General features: G+C 37.1%; 1 protein-coding gene across 1 annotated transcript in view; it reads left to right on the top strand.

Moving 5' to 3' along the window:
- HCRTR2 (hypocretin receptor 2) overlaps window positions 1-14,163 on the top strand; it is a 127,492-nt gene extending 113,329 nt beyond the window's left edge. The window contains exon 8 of the mRNA XM_051854630.2: window positions 10,367-14,163. Coding sequence (XP_051710590.2) covers window positions 10,367-10,412 — 46 coding nt within the window. The 3' untranslated portion in view covers window positions 10,413-14,163. The remainder of the gene's footprint in view (window positions 1-10,366) is intronic.
- Window positions 14,164-14,769: the final 606 nt, after the last annotated feature.

Raw genomic sequence — 14,769 nt, 5'->3', positions numbered from 1 at the left:
TAACCTTTATCAAAAGTGGAGCCAAAGTAACTAGACAAGATAAGTCCTTGACTCCCAGAGAAATGTGATTTGAATGTGGAGTGGTTTCTCAGGATGAAGTGCATTGTCTCATGGCAGAATCCCATCAAACTCTTTCAGTGGTGCAACTGCTTTGTTCTGAGTAATGCAATATCACAGTCTACATACTTGACCACTTCTGAAGGCAGGTGACAGCATCTCCACTTTTCATAAAGGCTAGCAGCCATGGATGAGAAGTATGGCATCAGAAGACAGCTTCTGGAAGCACCACTTTGGTCTTGCCCTCTTTTCATTATTTTCTTTCTTCAACTCCCAACCTGAGCATTAGCAGACTTCCCTCCACTACTTCCCATGCCCAGCAGAGCTCCTGAACCATCACTTAGTCCAACTCTATACACTTGCCTCAGGCTCTTGATACTTGCTGAGGGGACTGAGTAGTAAGTGGCAATCAGATCCCAAAGAAAAAGTACAAAATTGACAGTTTCGCATCCAAAGAATTTGGCCATTTTGCATTTTTTTTGACAGGTAGAGTTAGACAGTGAAAGAGAGGGAGAGACAGAGAGAGAGGTCTTCCTTCGTTGGTTCACCCCCAAAATAGCTGCTACAGCTGGCACGCTGCGCCGATCCAAAGCCAGGAGCCAGGTGCTTCCTCCTGGTCTCCCATGTAGGTGCAGGGCCCAAGACTTGGGCCATCCTCCATTGCCTTCCCAGGCCACATCAGAGAGCTGGACTGGAAGAGGAGCAACCAGGACAGAATCCGGCGCCCCAACCGCAGCTAGAACCCCAGGTGCCGGCACCACAGGCAGAGGATTAGCCAAGTGAGCCACAGTGCCAGCCTAAATGCTATCTTTGTGTGGTTCAGGTAGACCAAGTGGAGAACTCTTTTGCAAAGCCTATTTACCACATGCAGAGTATTTATTAGGAATGAGAAAAATTACTATTTCAGGGAATTACTAAACAACATCTGAAGATGTGTAATTTTTGTAAATGTAGATTTATGCATATATAAAGTGGGTACATATATATACATATATATATACATATATAAGTGAGTGCAATGCAGTTAATTAGTCTGAATATAGCCCAACATGTATATCAACTTCATGTTTTAGCTTTGTACAGATTTCTTGATTCAATTTGGTCACTCTCTCTTAAATTACGTCTTGTAGCTTCGCTCCTTGATCTCCTCACTCTTACAAATATCCAGACTGCATGTTTCAGGTACTCTAGAAAGTCTTTTCTTCAAGAATTTATTTTTTATTTTTCTTTTTTTAATCTATTTTTATTTCATTTTTACTAGTATTCATATGATTATAGAAATTTAGGGAAAATGAAAGGAGAGAACAATGATACTTAAGACTCAATGGTCCTTGATAACAAGTCTCATCCTGGACTTGCTTCTCCCCTAGTCCCCCAAAAGCAAGACAATAAGTGGTAATGTATTCATGACTGCACATGCTTCACTTCAAACAATTTCTTATTTTTTGTCTTGATAAGCATATTATCAGTTTTTCATGTAAGAAGGAGCCTGCTCTCCAATAGCACTAGAAATCTGATGACTCAAGCAAGGCACAGAAACTCATGTGAACACAAGCCAGGCTTGTAGAACCAGTTTTCTCCAGTTCAAAACTCCTCTCCAAACACTCCAGGTTGGAAGACACTCATGGCATTAATCACTTTTCTTTCTTCACTCCATCTCTGCTATGATGACTAAATTAATTAATTTTTTATTAGAAAACTACCTTGCTCCATACAAAGTTTGCTCCTTCCTTCTATGTATATTCTATCAATTCTAAAAGCCCACTGTCCTCAAGAAAATCTAGTCTGAGCCGTTAAAGCTGTAAGAAACATCTACCAACAATGTTTTTGTTTGTTTTATTTTATTTTACCATGGGAGCATGAATATTTAGCTTCAAATGTTACCCAATGTTTGTTGCCATCCTGTTTTCCTGTTTTTGAAAGGAGACTTCATCTCTTTATCTTCTTGATTCTAGTTTTTGTTCCCGTGACTTGTCATGTACATAACTCAAATCAAGTGAGGTCTTGACATTCAGAAGATTGAGCAAGAAAATATTTTTGAAGGTTAGCAGAATGCTATGTAGTCTTACAGGAGATTCTTTCACACTTATCACTCATGAACAACTTACATGCAGGTTAAATCCAGCCCTGAATGCAAATGGTTCAGAAAACTGAATCTACCTTCCTGCCTCCTGTTTCTCAAAGAATGTCTGCAAGTCCAGTGAGTGATGCTTACATTGGTTTGAGGCTCCATATTTTCTTAGAGTCAGCACCTGTCAAGTTGTTCCTTAGCAAGGTTTCCCAATGGGGTGAAAATTAATGAATTCTGTCCCCTCAGGGCACACAATGATTGTTAATATTTTATACACATGTGGAAAGGTCATATTGCAGCTAGAGATATCCTGGATAGAACACTGAAACAGTGCTCCAATGATTACCAACAAAAAGAACCTTAAATAAGATATTTTAAATAAACATGATTATTCTGTTTAGCTATACACTAATATGGCTGCCAATCAATGCTTGTAGAATTTGAGGTCTCTATCTTATTAATTTGGCTAATAAAAAATCATCTAACCACATTGGTACTTATTTTTCAACAGGATATTCTTGGAGAGTGTATCAAGCTAGTGATACTTAAAGTTGGACATTTAGTGAGTGATTTACTAGGGTATTTTTTTTTTTTTACTGTACCTCTTCACAAAGCTAAAATTATTGTGAACAGGCTTCCCTGACAGATACCATCAACTCATTTGTGTTTCACCATCCCTTGAGATTCTTCTTAAAAACGCAGATTTTAGTTGGTGTAGGATGAAACTCATGGATTCTGATTCTGGCATTTTATAACTGATTTATTGCCAGGGTCTCGAAGGGGTCAAACATTCACTTATCTGCTTTACAGCCGACTCATTATGTCTTGAGGAGAATATTTGTAGTCTATGGGCCTCTCTGCCTGCTTGAGACTGGAATTGGCAGCATTCCATTCATACTACAATCCCTATTTGGCTTCTTAGTGGCCAGAAAATGTCAATACAATTCCATTTTCATAAGAGCTAAATTATATGGCTCCATTTTTCTCTGGTAGCATAGTTACATTCCAAGCTCCTTTCAAAATTCATGTGTATTTTTCAGTTGTAAATTTTCAGCTAACAGTATTTGATAGTTATGATAAAATAAAATTCTTTCTACCACCACCAGATGGTGTACTTTGGACTTACAAATAGAATTCCAAGTGGCCTTTCAGAAGCTAACTGGTTGTTTTTTAGAACTTAAGGAACTCAACACTGTCCTTTACATATCTTTGGGTAAATTTTCTGTGGGACTAGCTCTCTTTTTATGTTTCTGTCCTGTTACTTTAAAATATATTTTTCTATTAGTCCCAGGTGGAGCTTGGTCCTTCCATCTCAGTGTGTGTGTCACACACACCACACATGATGATAGTACCCTTTATTAAGAAGCATTCAAGGGAATAGATCCTAATAATGTTGTCCTATGTTTACTTGAAAATATTGCAGAAACTGGCCATGGCATTCCTAGGTCCTATGAAATACTATATAAAAAGAACAGTTTGCCTGAACTTTGTACCCGGAATACTTGTAAATTTCTTACCCTCATGTTAAAAACATTGCATAATGTACAATTATTTTTCAAATTGTGCTCATTTTTCAGATTGCCTGCTGGAAGTATTACAAGCAGATCTGTAACCTGCCCAATCTCAATTTAGCAATTTTGCATGACATCATGGACAAGATTGTATGTGTTAATCTCCAACTGGCTTTACTTTATTTTCTATTTTCTTTCCCTATATGCCTCCATTTCCAAGCATTTTAATTTTTTAAATTGAATTTTGTATTTAAGTGATTTTTGGAACAAATAAATATAAATAAAGCCAATTGACACAAAATACAAAAGTATCTGGAAATATTTAAAGAGATGAATATTAAGCAAAACTGAAAAATTGCTAGTGATACATTTATATATACATCATTTTAGCAAATGATTTCATTTTTCTTTAAGATTTATTTTATTTATTTGAAAGGCAGTGACAGAAAGGAGAGACAGAGAAAGAGATCTTCCAACTACTAGTTCTCTCCCCTAATGGAGGAAAGAGCCAGGTCTGGTCCAGGCCAAAGCCAGGAGACTTGAGCTACATCCTGAACTCTCACATGTGTAGCAGGAGTCAAAGTACTTGGGTTATCATCCACTTTCTCAGGCATGTTAACAGGGAGCTGGGTTGGAAGTGGAGCAACCAGAATTCTAACCAGTGCTCAAATATGTCAGGCTGGCATTGCAGGTGGTAGCTTAGTCTGTTGCACCACAATGTCAGCTCCAAAATGACTTCTTCAAATTAAAATTAAAAATAAAAAAAAAAAAACTAAACTGTATCACAGGGAGAATATTTGAACCTAAAAGGTACAAGTGCAAATTTGGGACTTAAGTCTCCCAGACTATGTGTGACATCTGTAGAAGAGCTTATGTTGGTTCCAAATTCCACTGATGATTGGATAAGATGTGTCTGCCCATGTCACAGCTGGCAGGTGAACAACCCTGCTTTATATTCTCAAGACCTTCAGATGGGATTCAATAACTCTTTACTCCACAATGTGTCACATTAATAATTTTTCTTTAAAAAGGCTCCCATAAAGGATTTTTGAAACATCAGATCATCTCCCAGTTGCTAGATTTCAAGTCTTGATAAATATTTCTGTTCCTGATTTTCTTAAAATTGAAAAAAACCTCACCTTTCAATAATTATGTCATTGTCCTCTAAACATTATTTCAGTAATCTCCTAAATATAATTTCAGAACACAAGAGTACCAAATTCTTTTCAATTAATTGTAGATATGAGCATTTTTATTTTCTACTGGGACATACCTACTAGAAGGGAGAAACCACACTCTATTCATAAGATTTGTATGTCAGTCCCAGGCCCTAGCAGAGTACCTCATTCTGTTGTCCAAATCATTAAATGAAGAAATCCCTATATAAGTTTCTGCTTTACTTAAGTCAATTTTGAAAAGCTCTTTAAACAATATGAGATTGTTAACAAGGAATAAGTATTGAGTGCCTACTACTTACCTAAACAGTATAGTAAGGCAGAATATATAGATCAAAATGGCTAAACTATTGTGCATATCAAGTTTACTGCTTTGTAAAGAAGAATGTAAAGTTTAAAAATGAAATTTTAGTTGCCTCATTCCATTGTGGTCAGAGAAGATGCATGGTATGATTTTTATTTTTTGAATTTGCTGAGACTTGCTCTTTGGCCCAGCATATGGTCTACCCAAGAGAAAGTTCCATGCACAGAAGAGAAGAATATGTATTCTGCAAATGTGTGGTGAAAAGTTCTGATATAATATCTAACATATATCTAACATATCTACTGTTAGGTCCATTTGGTTCATAGTACCTATTAGATCTGTTGTTTCTTTGCTGATTTTCTGTCTAGTTGATCTGTCCATTGATGAAAGTGGGATGTTAAAGTCCCCCATTACTATTGTATTGGAGTTCATGTCTCCCTTTGGATCCATTCACATTGCTTTTAAATAGTCAGGTGCCCTGTAATTGGGTATGTATACGTTTATTATAGTCACATCTTCCTGTTGATTTGCTCCCTTAATCGTTACATAGTGACCTTCTTCACCTCTTTTTAACATTTTTTATATTAAAGCCTATTATGTCTGGATAGAACTTCTGGATCTGGGGCTGGTACTGTGTTATAGTGGGTAAAGATGCCACCTGCAATGTCAACATCCCATATCGGAGCTGGTTCAAGAACCAGCTGTTCCACTTCCCATCCAGCTCCCTGCTAATGGCCTGGGGAAAGCAGAGGAGCATGGTCAGGTGTTTGTGTCCCTGCTATCCTCATGGGAGATCAGGATGAAATTCCTGGTTCCTGGCTTTGGTCTATCCCTGTGCTGGCATTGTGACCACCTGGAGAGTGAATCAGCAGGTGGAAGATTCTCTCTTCTCTCTCTCTCTCTCTCTCTCTCTCCCTCTCTCTCTGTAACTCTTTCAAATAAGTAAATAAATCTTTAGAAAAAAAAATAAAAGAACTTCTGGCTCTGCCTGGAGAAAGGTAGCTTTGAAAACGGGTTTCTTGGGAGTTCAAAGGCAGAGATGAGGACAGCTGTTCTGGGCTGAAGGGACTGCTCTACAATGTGGTAAGGATGTGGAGTGGCGGCATGACCCCTGTAGGGAATTGCATATACCTTAAAGGGAAAATGGGAACTGATGGTAGAAAATGGCATTGGATGGGTCAAAATGGGTAGGAAATAAAACTCGATTTAAAACATCCAAAGAAATTTGAGAATTGTGCTATGTAATGGAGAACAATCTAGAAATTCTAGCCAGAGAAGAGACATAGTTAGATTTGTATTTTGGAGAGTGTTTTCATAGCCAGGTAGCTGGTGAATTTCAAGGTAGGATATAGTAAGTTTAGGTCTCAGATGGGTTTTTATAGAAATAACCATCCTCATGAAGCATGATTTGGAACTAAACCAAGGCAGTGGCATGGACTGAAATATAAACACTAGATTTAATATCTAGATGAAGATTTGGGAAATAAGAGATCACATTAATGTTTAATTCTATTTATTATGGATCTCAGCCACCATCCACTTTAATAGAAGGTTGTTCCAGTAGCTGAGGTGCTTTAAACACATTTCTGGATTTGTCCTCCCCTTGTTAACATACTTTTTTTTTTGTCTGTATATATTGATGGAGATGACTGACTTAGGATCACACGTAAAAGTTTTCTCCTTGTGCTGTCTTATTTCTTTTTCTCCTCCAAACAAGGACCCCCACCTTGCCTCTCTGGCACATGTTTCCTCAGGCACCCTGAGAATGCTGCCAACTGGCTGGTCTTAGAGCCAAGAATCTGCCACCACCTGGCCCACTACTGCCTGCTCTGCTGGCTGCAGCCTGGCTAATGGTGCCTTGGACATGTGAGCTTTGAGGATTCTGTTCTCTCCCCCTTTATCTGAGTGTGCACCTGAGTGTGCATGTATCTACTCTAAGTGGGAGAAATTTTCTCCTCTTGTGTTATACAGAACCAGGGATATCTCCTGTCAAAACCCATCCCAGGTCCAAGAGGTTGAAGCTCTTCGGTGACACAGCTTACCCTTCAGCTGCCATTTCTTAAAAGGGCCACCCTGCTTTGAGTTGAGATTTTAATATGCCACTGCAGTATTCCATCCTTGCAGTGCCTCAGACCTTCATGAATTTTATGCACAGGCAAGAGCAGATGTTAGGGATCTGTGGTGCTGAATCTATAACGTGTCAAACCAAAGGGCCACATTGTGGGACATTTAATGAGTCAAGGAGAATAATTTCCTGGAAGAAATTTTAAAATTAAGCTAAATGACAAAATAATCTCAGTACAGGGAGAAAGTGAAGATGATGAGATTTGAGCAGCAAATCTTAACATAAACATTCTCACATACATACATTAACAGAGTCATGTGGAAATTGGTTATTAGATAGGATTAGTTTTGGTTGCAGAAAATAGTTCACAGAAGTGCCTTAAAGACAGGACTAGTTAATTGTTTCTCAATCACATGCAATCCAGAGAGGAAGGGAGAATTTGTGTGTGGGCATTACAGTTTCCAGAGTGCCAGCCTCCTGTGTTTCTGTCCTATATCCTTAGCATAAGATTATCATGCTCTGTGCAAGGTGGCTGTTAAGGATCCATTTGTCATGTCAGATTATAAAAAAAAGAAGGACAAAGAAAGAAGGAACCTCAACCAACCATTTCAATTGTCAGTGAGCCCAGGTTCTGAAGTGTTTTAACTGGTTAAATTAATTTAGCAACAAATTTTAATTCACTGATGCTTTGAATAAAGTTAGGGAGAAAGAGTAATGTACTTATGCAAGTATTTAAAATTAATGTTTTTTGTTCTACTTGATACTATTGGTTGAACTCTTTAATTAACACACAATAATTCTTATGTGTTTAAATTTAACTGAAAAGTGATCCCTGTTAAATATAAGAGTGGGAATAAGAGAGGGAGGAGATGTACAGTTTGGCACATGCTCAATCGGACTTGCCCCAAACAGTAGTTAGAAATGTGCCAGGTGATTCCAATTCAATCCCATCAAGGTGGCATGTACCAATGCCATCTCACTAGTCCAAGTGAGCAGTTTCAGTTCACAATTGATCATAACTATAGGATTAAGAGTCAAAGGGGTCACATAAACAAGACCAGTGTCTGCTAAAACTAACTGATAGAATTAAAACAGAGAGAAGGATCCAACATGGGAAGTGGGATACACAGCAGACTCATAGAATGGCAGATGTCCTAAACAGCACTTTGGACAGAATCAGCCCTTAAGGCATTCGGATCTGGCTGAAGAGCCCATGAGAGTATTTTAGGCATGGAAAGCCAAGACACTCTGGCAAAAACAAACAAACAAAGAAACAAACACCTAAATGAAAGATCTCTATGAGATCCCAATGGAAAGAACGGGTCATCAAAGAAGGAGGTACCTTTCTCTGAACGGAGGAGAGAACTTCCACTTTGACTATGACCTTGTCTAAATAAGGATGGAGTTGGCAAACTCAAAAGGCTTCCATAGCCTTGGTGACTCATGACAAGAGCCTAGGGTGATTACTGACACCATAAACAAGAGTGTCAACTGTTAAGTCAACATCAGGAGTCACTGTGCACTTACTCCCCATGTAGGATCTCTGTCCTTAATGTGTTGTACAATGTGAATTAATGCCATAACTAGTACTCAAACAGTACTTTACACTTTGTGTTTCTGTGTGGGTGCAAACTGTTGAAATCTTTACTTAACATATACTAAATTGATCTTCTGTATATAAAGATAATTGAAAATGAATCTTGATGTGAATGGACTGGGAGAGGGAGCAGGAGATGGGAGGGTTGTGGGTGGGAGGGAAGTTATGGGAGGGAAAAGCCACTGTAATCCACAAGCTGTACTTTGGAAATTTATATTTATTAAATAAAAGTTAAAAAAACAGAAAAAATAAAGATGAAAGAAAAAAATTTTAAAAATTAATGCCAAGATTCTTGAAAACAAGGAGTAATATTAAATGAATAATTTTATAGCAGCCTGGGACTAAAATTTTGAAATTATTTACAATAAAAAGTGTTACGGAAGAGGAGACTTTAGTCTACTCTTTCTTTAGTCGACAAACTGAATTTAAGCAAGATCATCAAGAGTAAGGAAAATGGAGGGCTGGTCATTTGGTTCAGTGGTAAAGATGCTGATTGGAATGCTGCATACCATTTAGAGTGCAGTGTGTGAGTCCCAACTCTTGCCCTTCTAATGCAGACTCTAGGAAGCTATAGGTGATGACTTAACTATTTGGGTCCCTGACGTCCATACTGAGTCCCTACCACCACATGGGAAATCTGGATTGAGTTCCTGGTTCTTGACTTTAGTCTGGGTCTAACCTTAGCTGTCATGGACACTTGGGGAGTAAATCAGCAGATGGGAGATCTCTTTCTGCCCTTCAAATAAGTAAGTAAAAATTTGAGAGAAGGAAAAATGTCATCATAAGGTGACTCAGAAGGTAAAATCTATTATTTTTTGTGAAAGAATTGAATGGATAGAATCACTCAGTTAATCCAAATTCTAGTCGCATATTAATTAAGAATGATATATAAAAGATAAGAAAAAATAAAACTAATTTATGAGCAAATATATTTCAGACAAGTACAATTGAAAATATTTTAAAATATTATTTTTATTAGATGAAGTAAATTTCTGATGAGACTATAAGAAGAGATGTTAAATAGAAAAATATACAATCTATAATCACGAAATTTTATGAAATTGAATTATGTTAACAGAATACAGATAGCATCAAAGTAAAATAACTTGATAGAACACAAAGTATTAGCTAAATTAATATATTTATCAAATAAATTAGAATTTCAAATGTAAATAATAATATATAGTCATCTCTTGAAACCCATGGAAAATTGGTTCCAGGATACCCTGTAGGAAGTAAAATATATACATGCACAAATCTCTTACATAAATGGCATACTAATTGCATATGCATATCCTCCCATGTATTTTAAATCATCTCTAGCTTGCTTATAATACTTATCACAAATTAAATGCTAAGTAAATAGTTCTTATATTGTATTGTTTAGGTAATAATGACAATACAAAAGTCTACATATATTCAATAAAAACATAATTTTCTGATATCTTCAATCTCAGATTAGTTTTATCCAGATACAGAACCCACATGGACTGTGTTCATGTTCCTATCTATCTATCTATCTATCTACTTGTGCATGATTCTATCTACTTATTTATCTATCTATGTAATATCTTTATCTCTTGCAGGCTCAACTCACAAAGCCTGCACACTGCCAGGATGGTGAGGCGATAACGTTCTTCTGCAAGAAGCACTGGAGACAAGTATCGATGAACATGTCCACTTTACTAATGATCACACACACTTTTTAAAGGGCAGTCAGAAGGGGAATAACTAATTCAGGGCAACACTAATTCTATAGGATAGAACGATATTGGTACCACTTTGCTTCTCCAATCAGCTTGAAGGTCATATAGCTAGGACAGCTTTCCAGGTGGTCCAAATGGGCCAGGGCCACACCGGGGAGCTGTTAACCTGATTGGCAATTATAGGGCCATTTAACAGGGAGCAGCAGTGGGGAAAAGTGCCTGGGGCTCCTGCTGCCTTCCAGCAGTCTGGTTGTGGGGTCCTTCCTGGGAGGTATGCTGTGCCACATTCTCAACCTCCTGCATGGGCAAAGCAGGCAGACTCCCTGCCAGGTACAGTATCACCCATAATCTCTCCTATCTATCATCTATTTTTCTTTCTTTCCCTCTCTTTCTGTTGCTATATACAGATCATACTTGTGTATACCATATTTTGAAGCCCAGAAATAAAAGTATAAATCTTTGTAGTAAGATGTTGGAACTTTCCAAATGCTAATAATTTATTTGGCTACTCAGAATGCTTTAATAAAGCAAGTAATATACAGATATTATAACTAAATCTAATAATAATTTAACATGGGATTTAAATGAAAACAGGATCAAATAGTGGTTATAAACAAACTCTACATTGAGCCTGGTTTTTTGATCTTGGAAAGTTACTTCTACCTAAATTTAATCATCAACAATATTAGGATAATAACAATTTCTAATTCATAGAATTCCTTTGAGAATTAAATGACTCGCTATATATCAAACACTTAAAACAACTTTTGAAGTACGGTACATATAAATAATATAAATAAATGTTAGCCTAGAAGTTAAGACTCATGTTCTTAAATAATAACTTGATTGAGAAGAAAATCAAAACTAAAATTATATTAATCACAAAGCTAAAATAAACAAGATTTGAAGTCCAGACAAGTAACTAAGGAGCTTTAGAGATCGTCACTCTGAAATAGTTGTCTTACTGTAACTTTAAGTCCCTGTGCCTAGACTACCCAGCAAAGTCACTTTCACATTCCAGAGCCAGATAAACAATGAGGGAAACTAAATAATTGTTGTTTTAAAGCAGTAAATGTGGGTGTGCTTTTACATAGCAACAAAACAAAATAATTGATGAGTGGAATGCACAGAAAGAATGCAAAGTAGATGGAAATGGAGAAAAATGAAAGAGATGGAAAATAATACATTTCAGAATAAGATAATAGAATGGCTCTAAAAGATAAGCTTGTTCTGAGCATCTTAATGAATTCAAGGTCATATTACATGGAAAGCACCAGTTTCAAATTGTAATGATCCTTGGTTTTATTTAATGAATTTCATCGTTACAAAAGTGTGAGTTGGACATAAACTTTACATCAACAGAGAAGTTGAGTTTGTTTACAAACACATAGTAGGAAGCAAAAACAAAAGCTTTTGGAAAACCTTTTAGAATGACTTCATTAAGTAGACAAAGTCCTTTCCAGAAAGAATATAAGTGAAGACAGAGTGATCAACTTAAAAAGATGCAACATACTCATTATTCTAGTGAAAACAGCAGAAGCATTTAGAGTATGGAGGAGAAATTAAAACTAGAAACAGCAGCACAACAGGGGAGTAGAAAGCCAACCTCAGGCAGGAGCTTCTAATTTAGACAGATGCAGAACAGCAAACAGTGCCAGTTAAAGACCTGACTCACAAACTCGTGTGATTTTTACTTGCATTTACAAAAGTGCTTTAGGTGTGAATAAATATCTAATATTTCCAGTGTGTCTCTGGTGACTTCACACCCCTTTCCAGATACTGTCCCTGTTCTCTGCTTACCTTTACAGCAAATTCCTTTGCAAGAGGAAATAATCATTTTCAGAAATTGCTCTGCTTCCATTTTATCCTGAACCCACTCCATCTAGGATTTTGTACCCCAAATACAACAAATACAACAAATATTTCTGTTGTGGTGATTAACCAGTAAGGCCTACATTGTTAAATCAACACTCTACTTATTTTACTGCAGTCTTTAGTAGTTAATCAACTACTTGTTCCTTCTCCTTGAAACACATTCTTTACTTGGTTTCCAGAATGCCCTATTTTCATGGATTTTCTTTCTCTTACTTGATAGTTCCTTTCCTCTTCATCTTCTTGACCTGATATTTTAGTGCTCTTAACAAACCTCCTCTTTTTTCTTATATTTCCTAAATTCTTATAATTCCAATTCTAATTTCCATAATTCTGTACACAGAATAAATTGTGATCATTTGAATATTGAAAACCAGGGTAGGCAGTTGGCCTGGTAGGTAAGATGCTAATTGAGATACCAGTCATCCACAGCATAGTACTTGTGTTAATGCCTAATTCTGGCTCCTGACTCCAGCTTCCTGCCAATGCAGATCTTAGGGGACAACACCAAAGGCTAAGGAAATTGAATTTGTTCCACCCACTTGGGAGGCCTAGATGGAGTTCCTGGTTCCCAGCCCCAGCTGGTCCAGTCCTGCCTGTTATGGGCATTTGGGGCATGAACCAGTGGATGGACACTCTTTTTTTTCTGTTCATCTATCTGTATCTTCAAGTGAAAGAAAGAAATAGAGAAAGAGAGAGAGAAAGAGAGAAAGGGAGAGAAAGAGAGAAAGAGAGAGAGAAAGAGAAAGACAGAGAGCCAGAGAGAGCGAGAAAGACAGAGAGAGCGAGAAAGACAGAGAAAGCGAAAGAAAGAGAGAGAGAGAGAAAGACAGAGAGAGAGAAAGAGAAAGGGAGAAAGAGAAAGGGAGAAAGAGAAAGGGAGAAAGAGAAGAATTAATTATTATTTCTACTCTATTCAGTACTCTCCAAAGGCTCCTTATTTTATTCAAGTCAAAAAAAAAAAATCAAAGTGCTTATTCTAAGCCTAATATTCCCACACAATCTGCCTCCACTAGCCATCTGACCCCATTTTCTATCACTCATTACTTTGAGTAGTCTACCTCACACACAGTGATCCAGTAGCTGACTGGTGACCATACTGCAGGAATAGCTTATCTTCAGGCTTTACAATTGCCCATATCTCTTCCTGGAATTTCTCTTTGCTTACTCTGTCTTGTCCCTGTACTTCCCTTACTTACAAATCCTTTATAAAATAGTATTTTTTTAATCCCCCAAATACAGTATTTTCTCTCTCCTTTGTCCTGTCTTATGTTCCTTCCTACTGTTACAGATAGCTAGTATTGATAGTATTTCTAGTATGAGTATTATTTATGCTTATGTTCCTCAACTAGAATATAAGCTCCAAAGGAGGAGCTGTAACTCTTTTAGTATCTGTGCCTGGAATAGTATAGGTACTCAGTGAGTATATATTGAGGAAACAAATGAATATTGGTGGCCGGTGGCGCGGCTCACTAGGCTAATCCTCCGCCTTGCGGCACCGGCACACCGGGTTCTAGTCCCGGTCGGGGCACCAGATTCTGTCCCGGTTGCCCCTCTTCCAGGCCAGCTCTCTGCTGTGGCCCGGGAGTGCAGTGGAGGATGGCCCAAGTGCTTGGGCCCTGCACCCAATATGAGACCAGGAGAAACACCTGGCTCCTGCCATCAGATCAGTGTGGTGCGCCGGCCGCAGCGCACTGGCCGCGGCGGCCATTGGAGGGTGAGCCAACGGCAAAGGAAGATCTTTCTCTCTGTCTTTCTCTCTGTCTCTCTCTCTCACTGTCTACTCTGCCTGTCCAAAAAAAAAAAAAAAAAAAAAAAAAAAAAAAAAAAAAAAAAAAAAAAGAATATTCGAGTGGATAAAATTGAAAACATATCCAAAGAGAATATTAGATAAACGTAAGCATGAAAATTTAGTGGTATTTTGTCATTTCAATGCAGATATATAAAGGTATTCATGATGCACTGTTAAAGGAACAAAACAAATTACAGAATACTATGTAAAGTACAATCTCAATATAATACATATGGTATATGTTTATATATATAAACGAGTAGGAATATTTTAAAAGATATACATAAAATCTTAACATTATTTCTAAAACTGGAATTATACATTGTTTCCATTTTCCTGTTTCGAATTTCCTGTTTTCTGAATTTTAACAATTATGTTTTATAATTACAAAAGACAACTGAGTAATTTTAACAAGAAAAATGTGCTAGATGGATAAAATATTTATTTTGCATGCCATTCATGGAATTTGAGACATTTTAATTGCTATTTTAACACCTAGGACTTGGAAAGGCTGTTTCATTAAAAAAAACTAATATATAAATATTGAATTTTAATATAAAAAAGCTAGCAATTCAGAATATATGCTAACTTCACCAAATTTGTTAATTTATTTTCATTT

This window comes from Oryctolagus cuniculus, chromosome 5 (assembly GCF_964237555.1).
Source record: "Oryctolagus cuniculus chromosome 5, mOryCun1.1, whole genome shotgun sequence".
NCBI classification, from domain to species: Eukaryota; Metazoa; Chordata; class Mammalia; order Lagomorpha; family Leporidae; genus Oryctolagus; species Oryctolagus cuniculus.
This window is presented reverse-complemented; position numbering and strand designations above follow the sequence as displayed.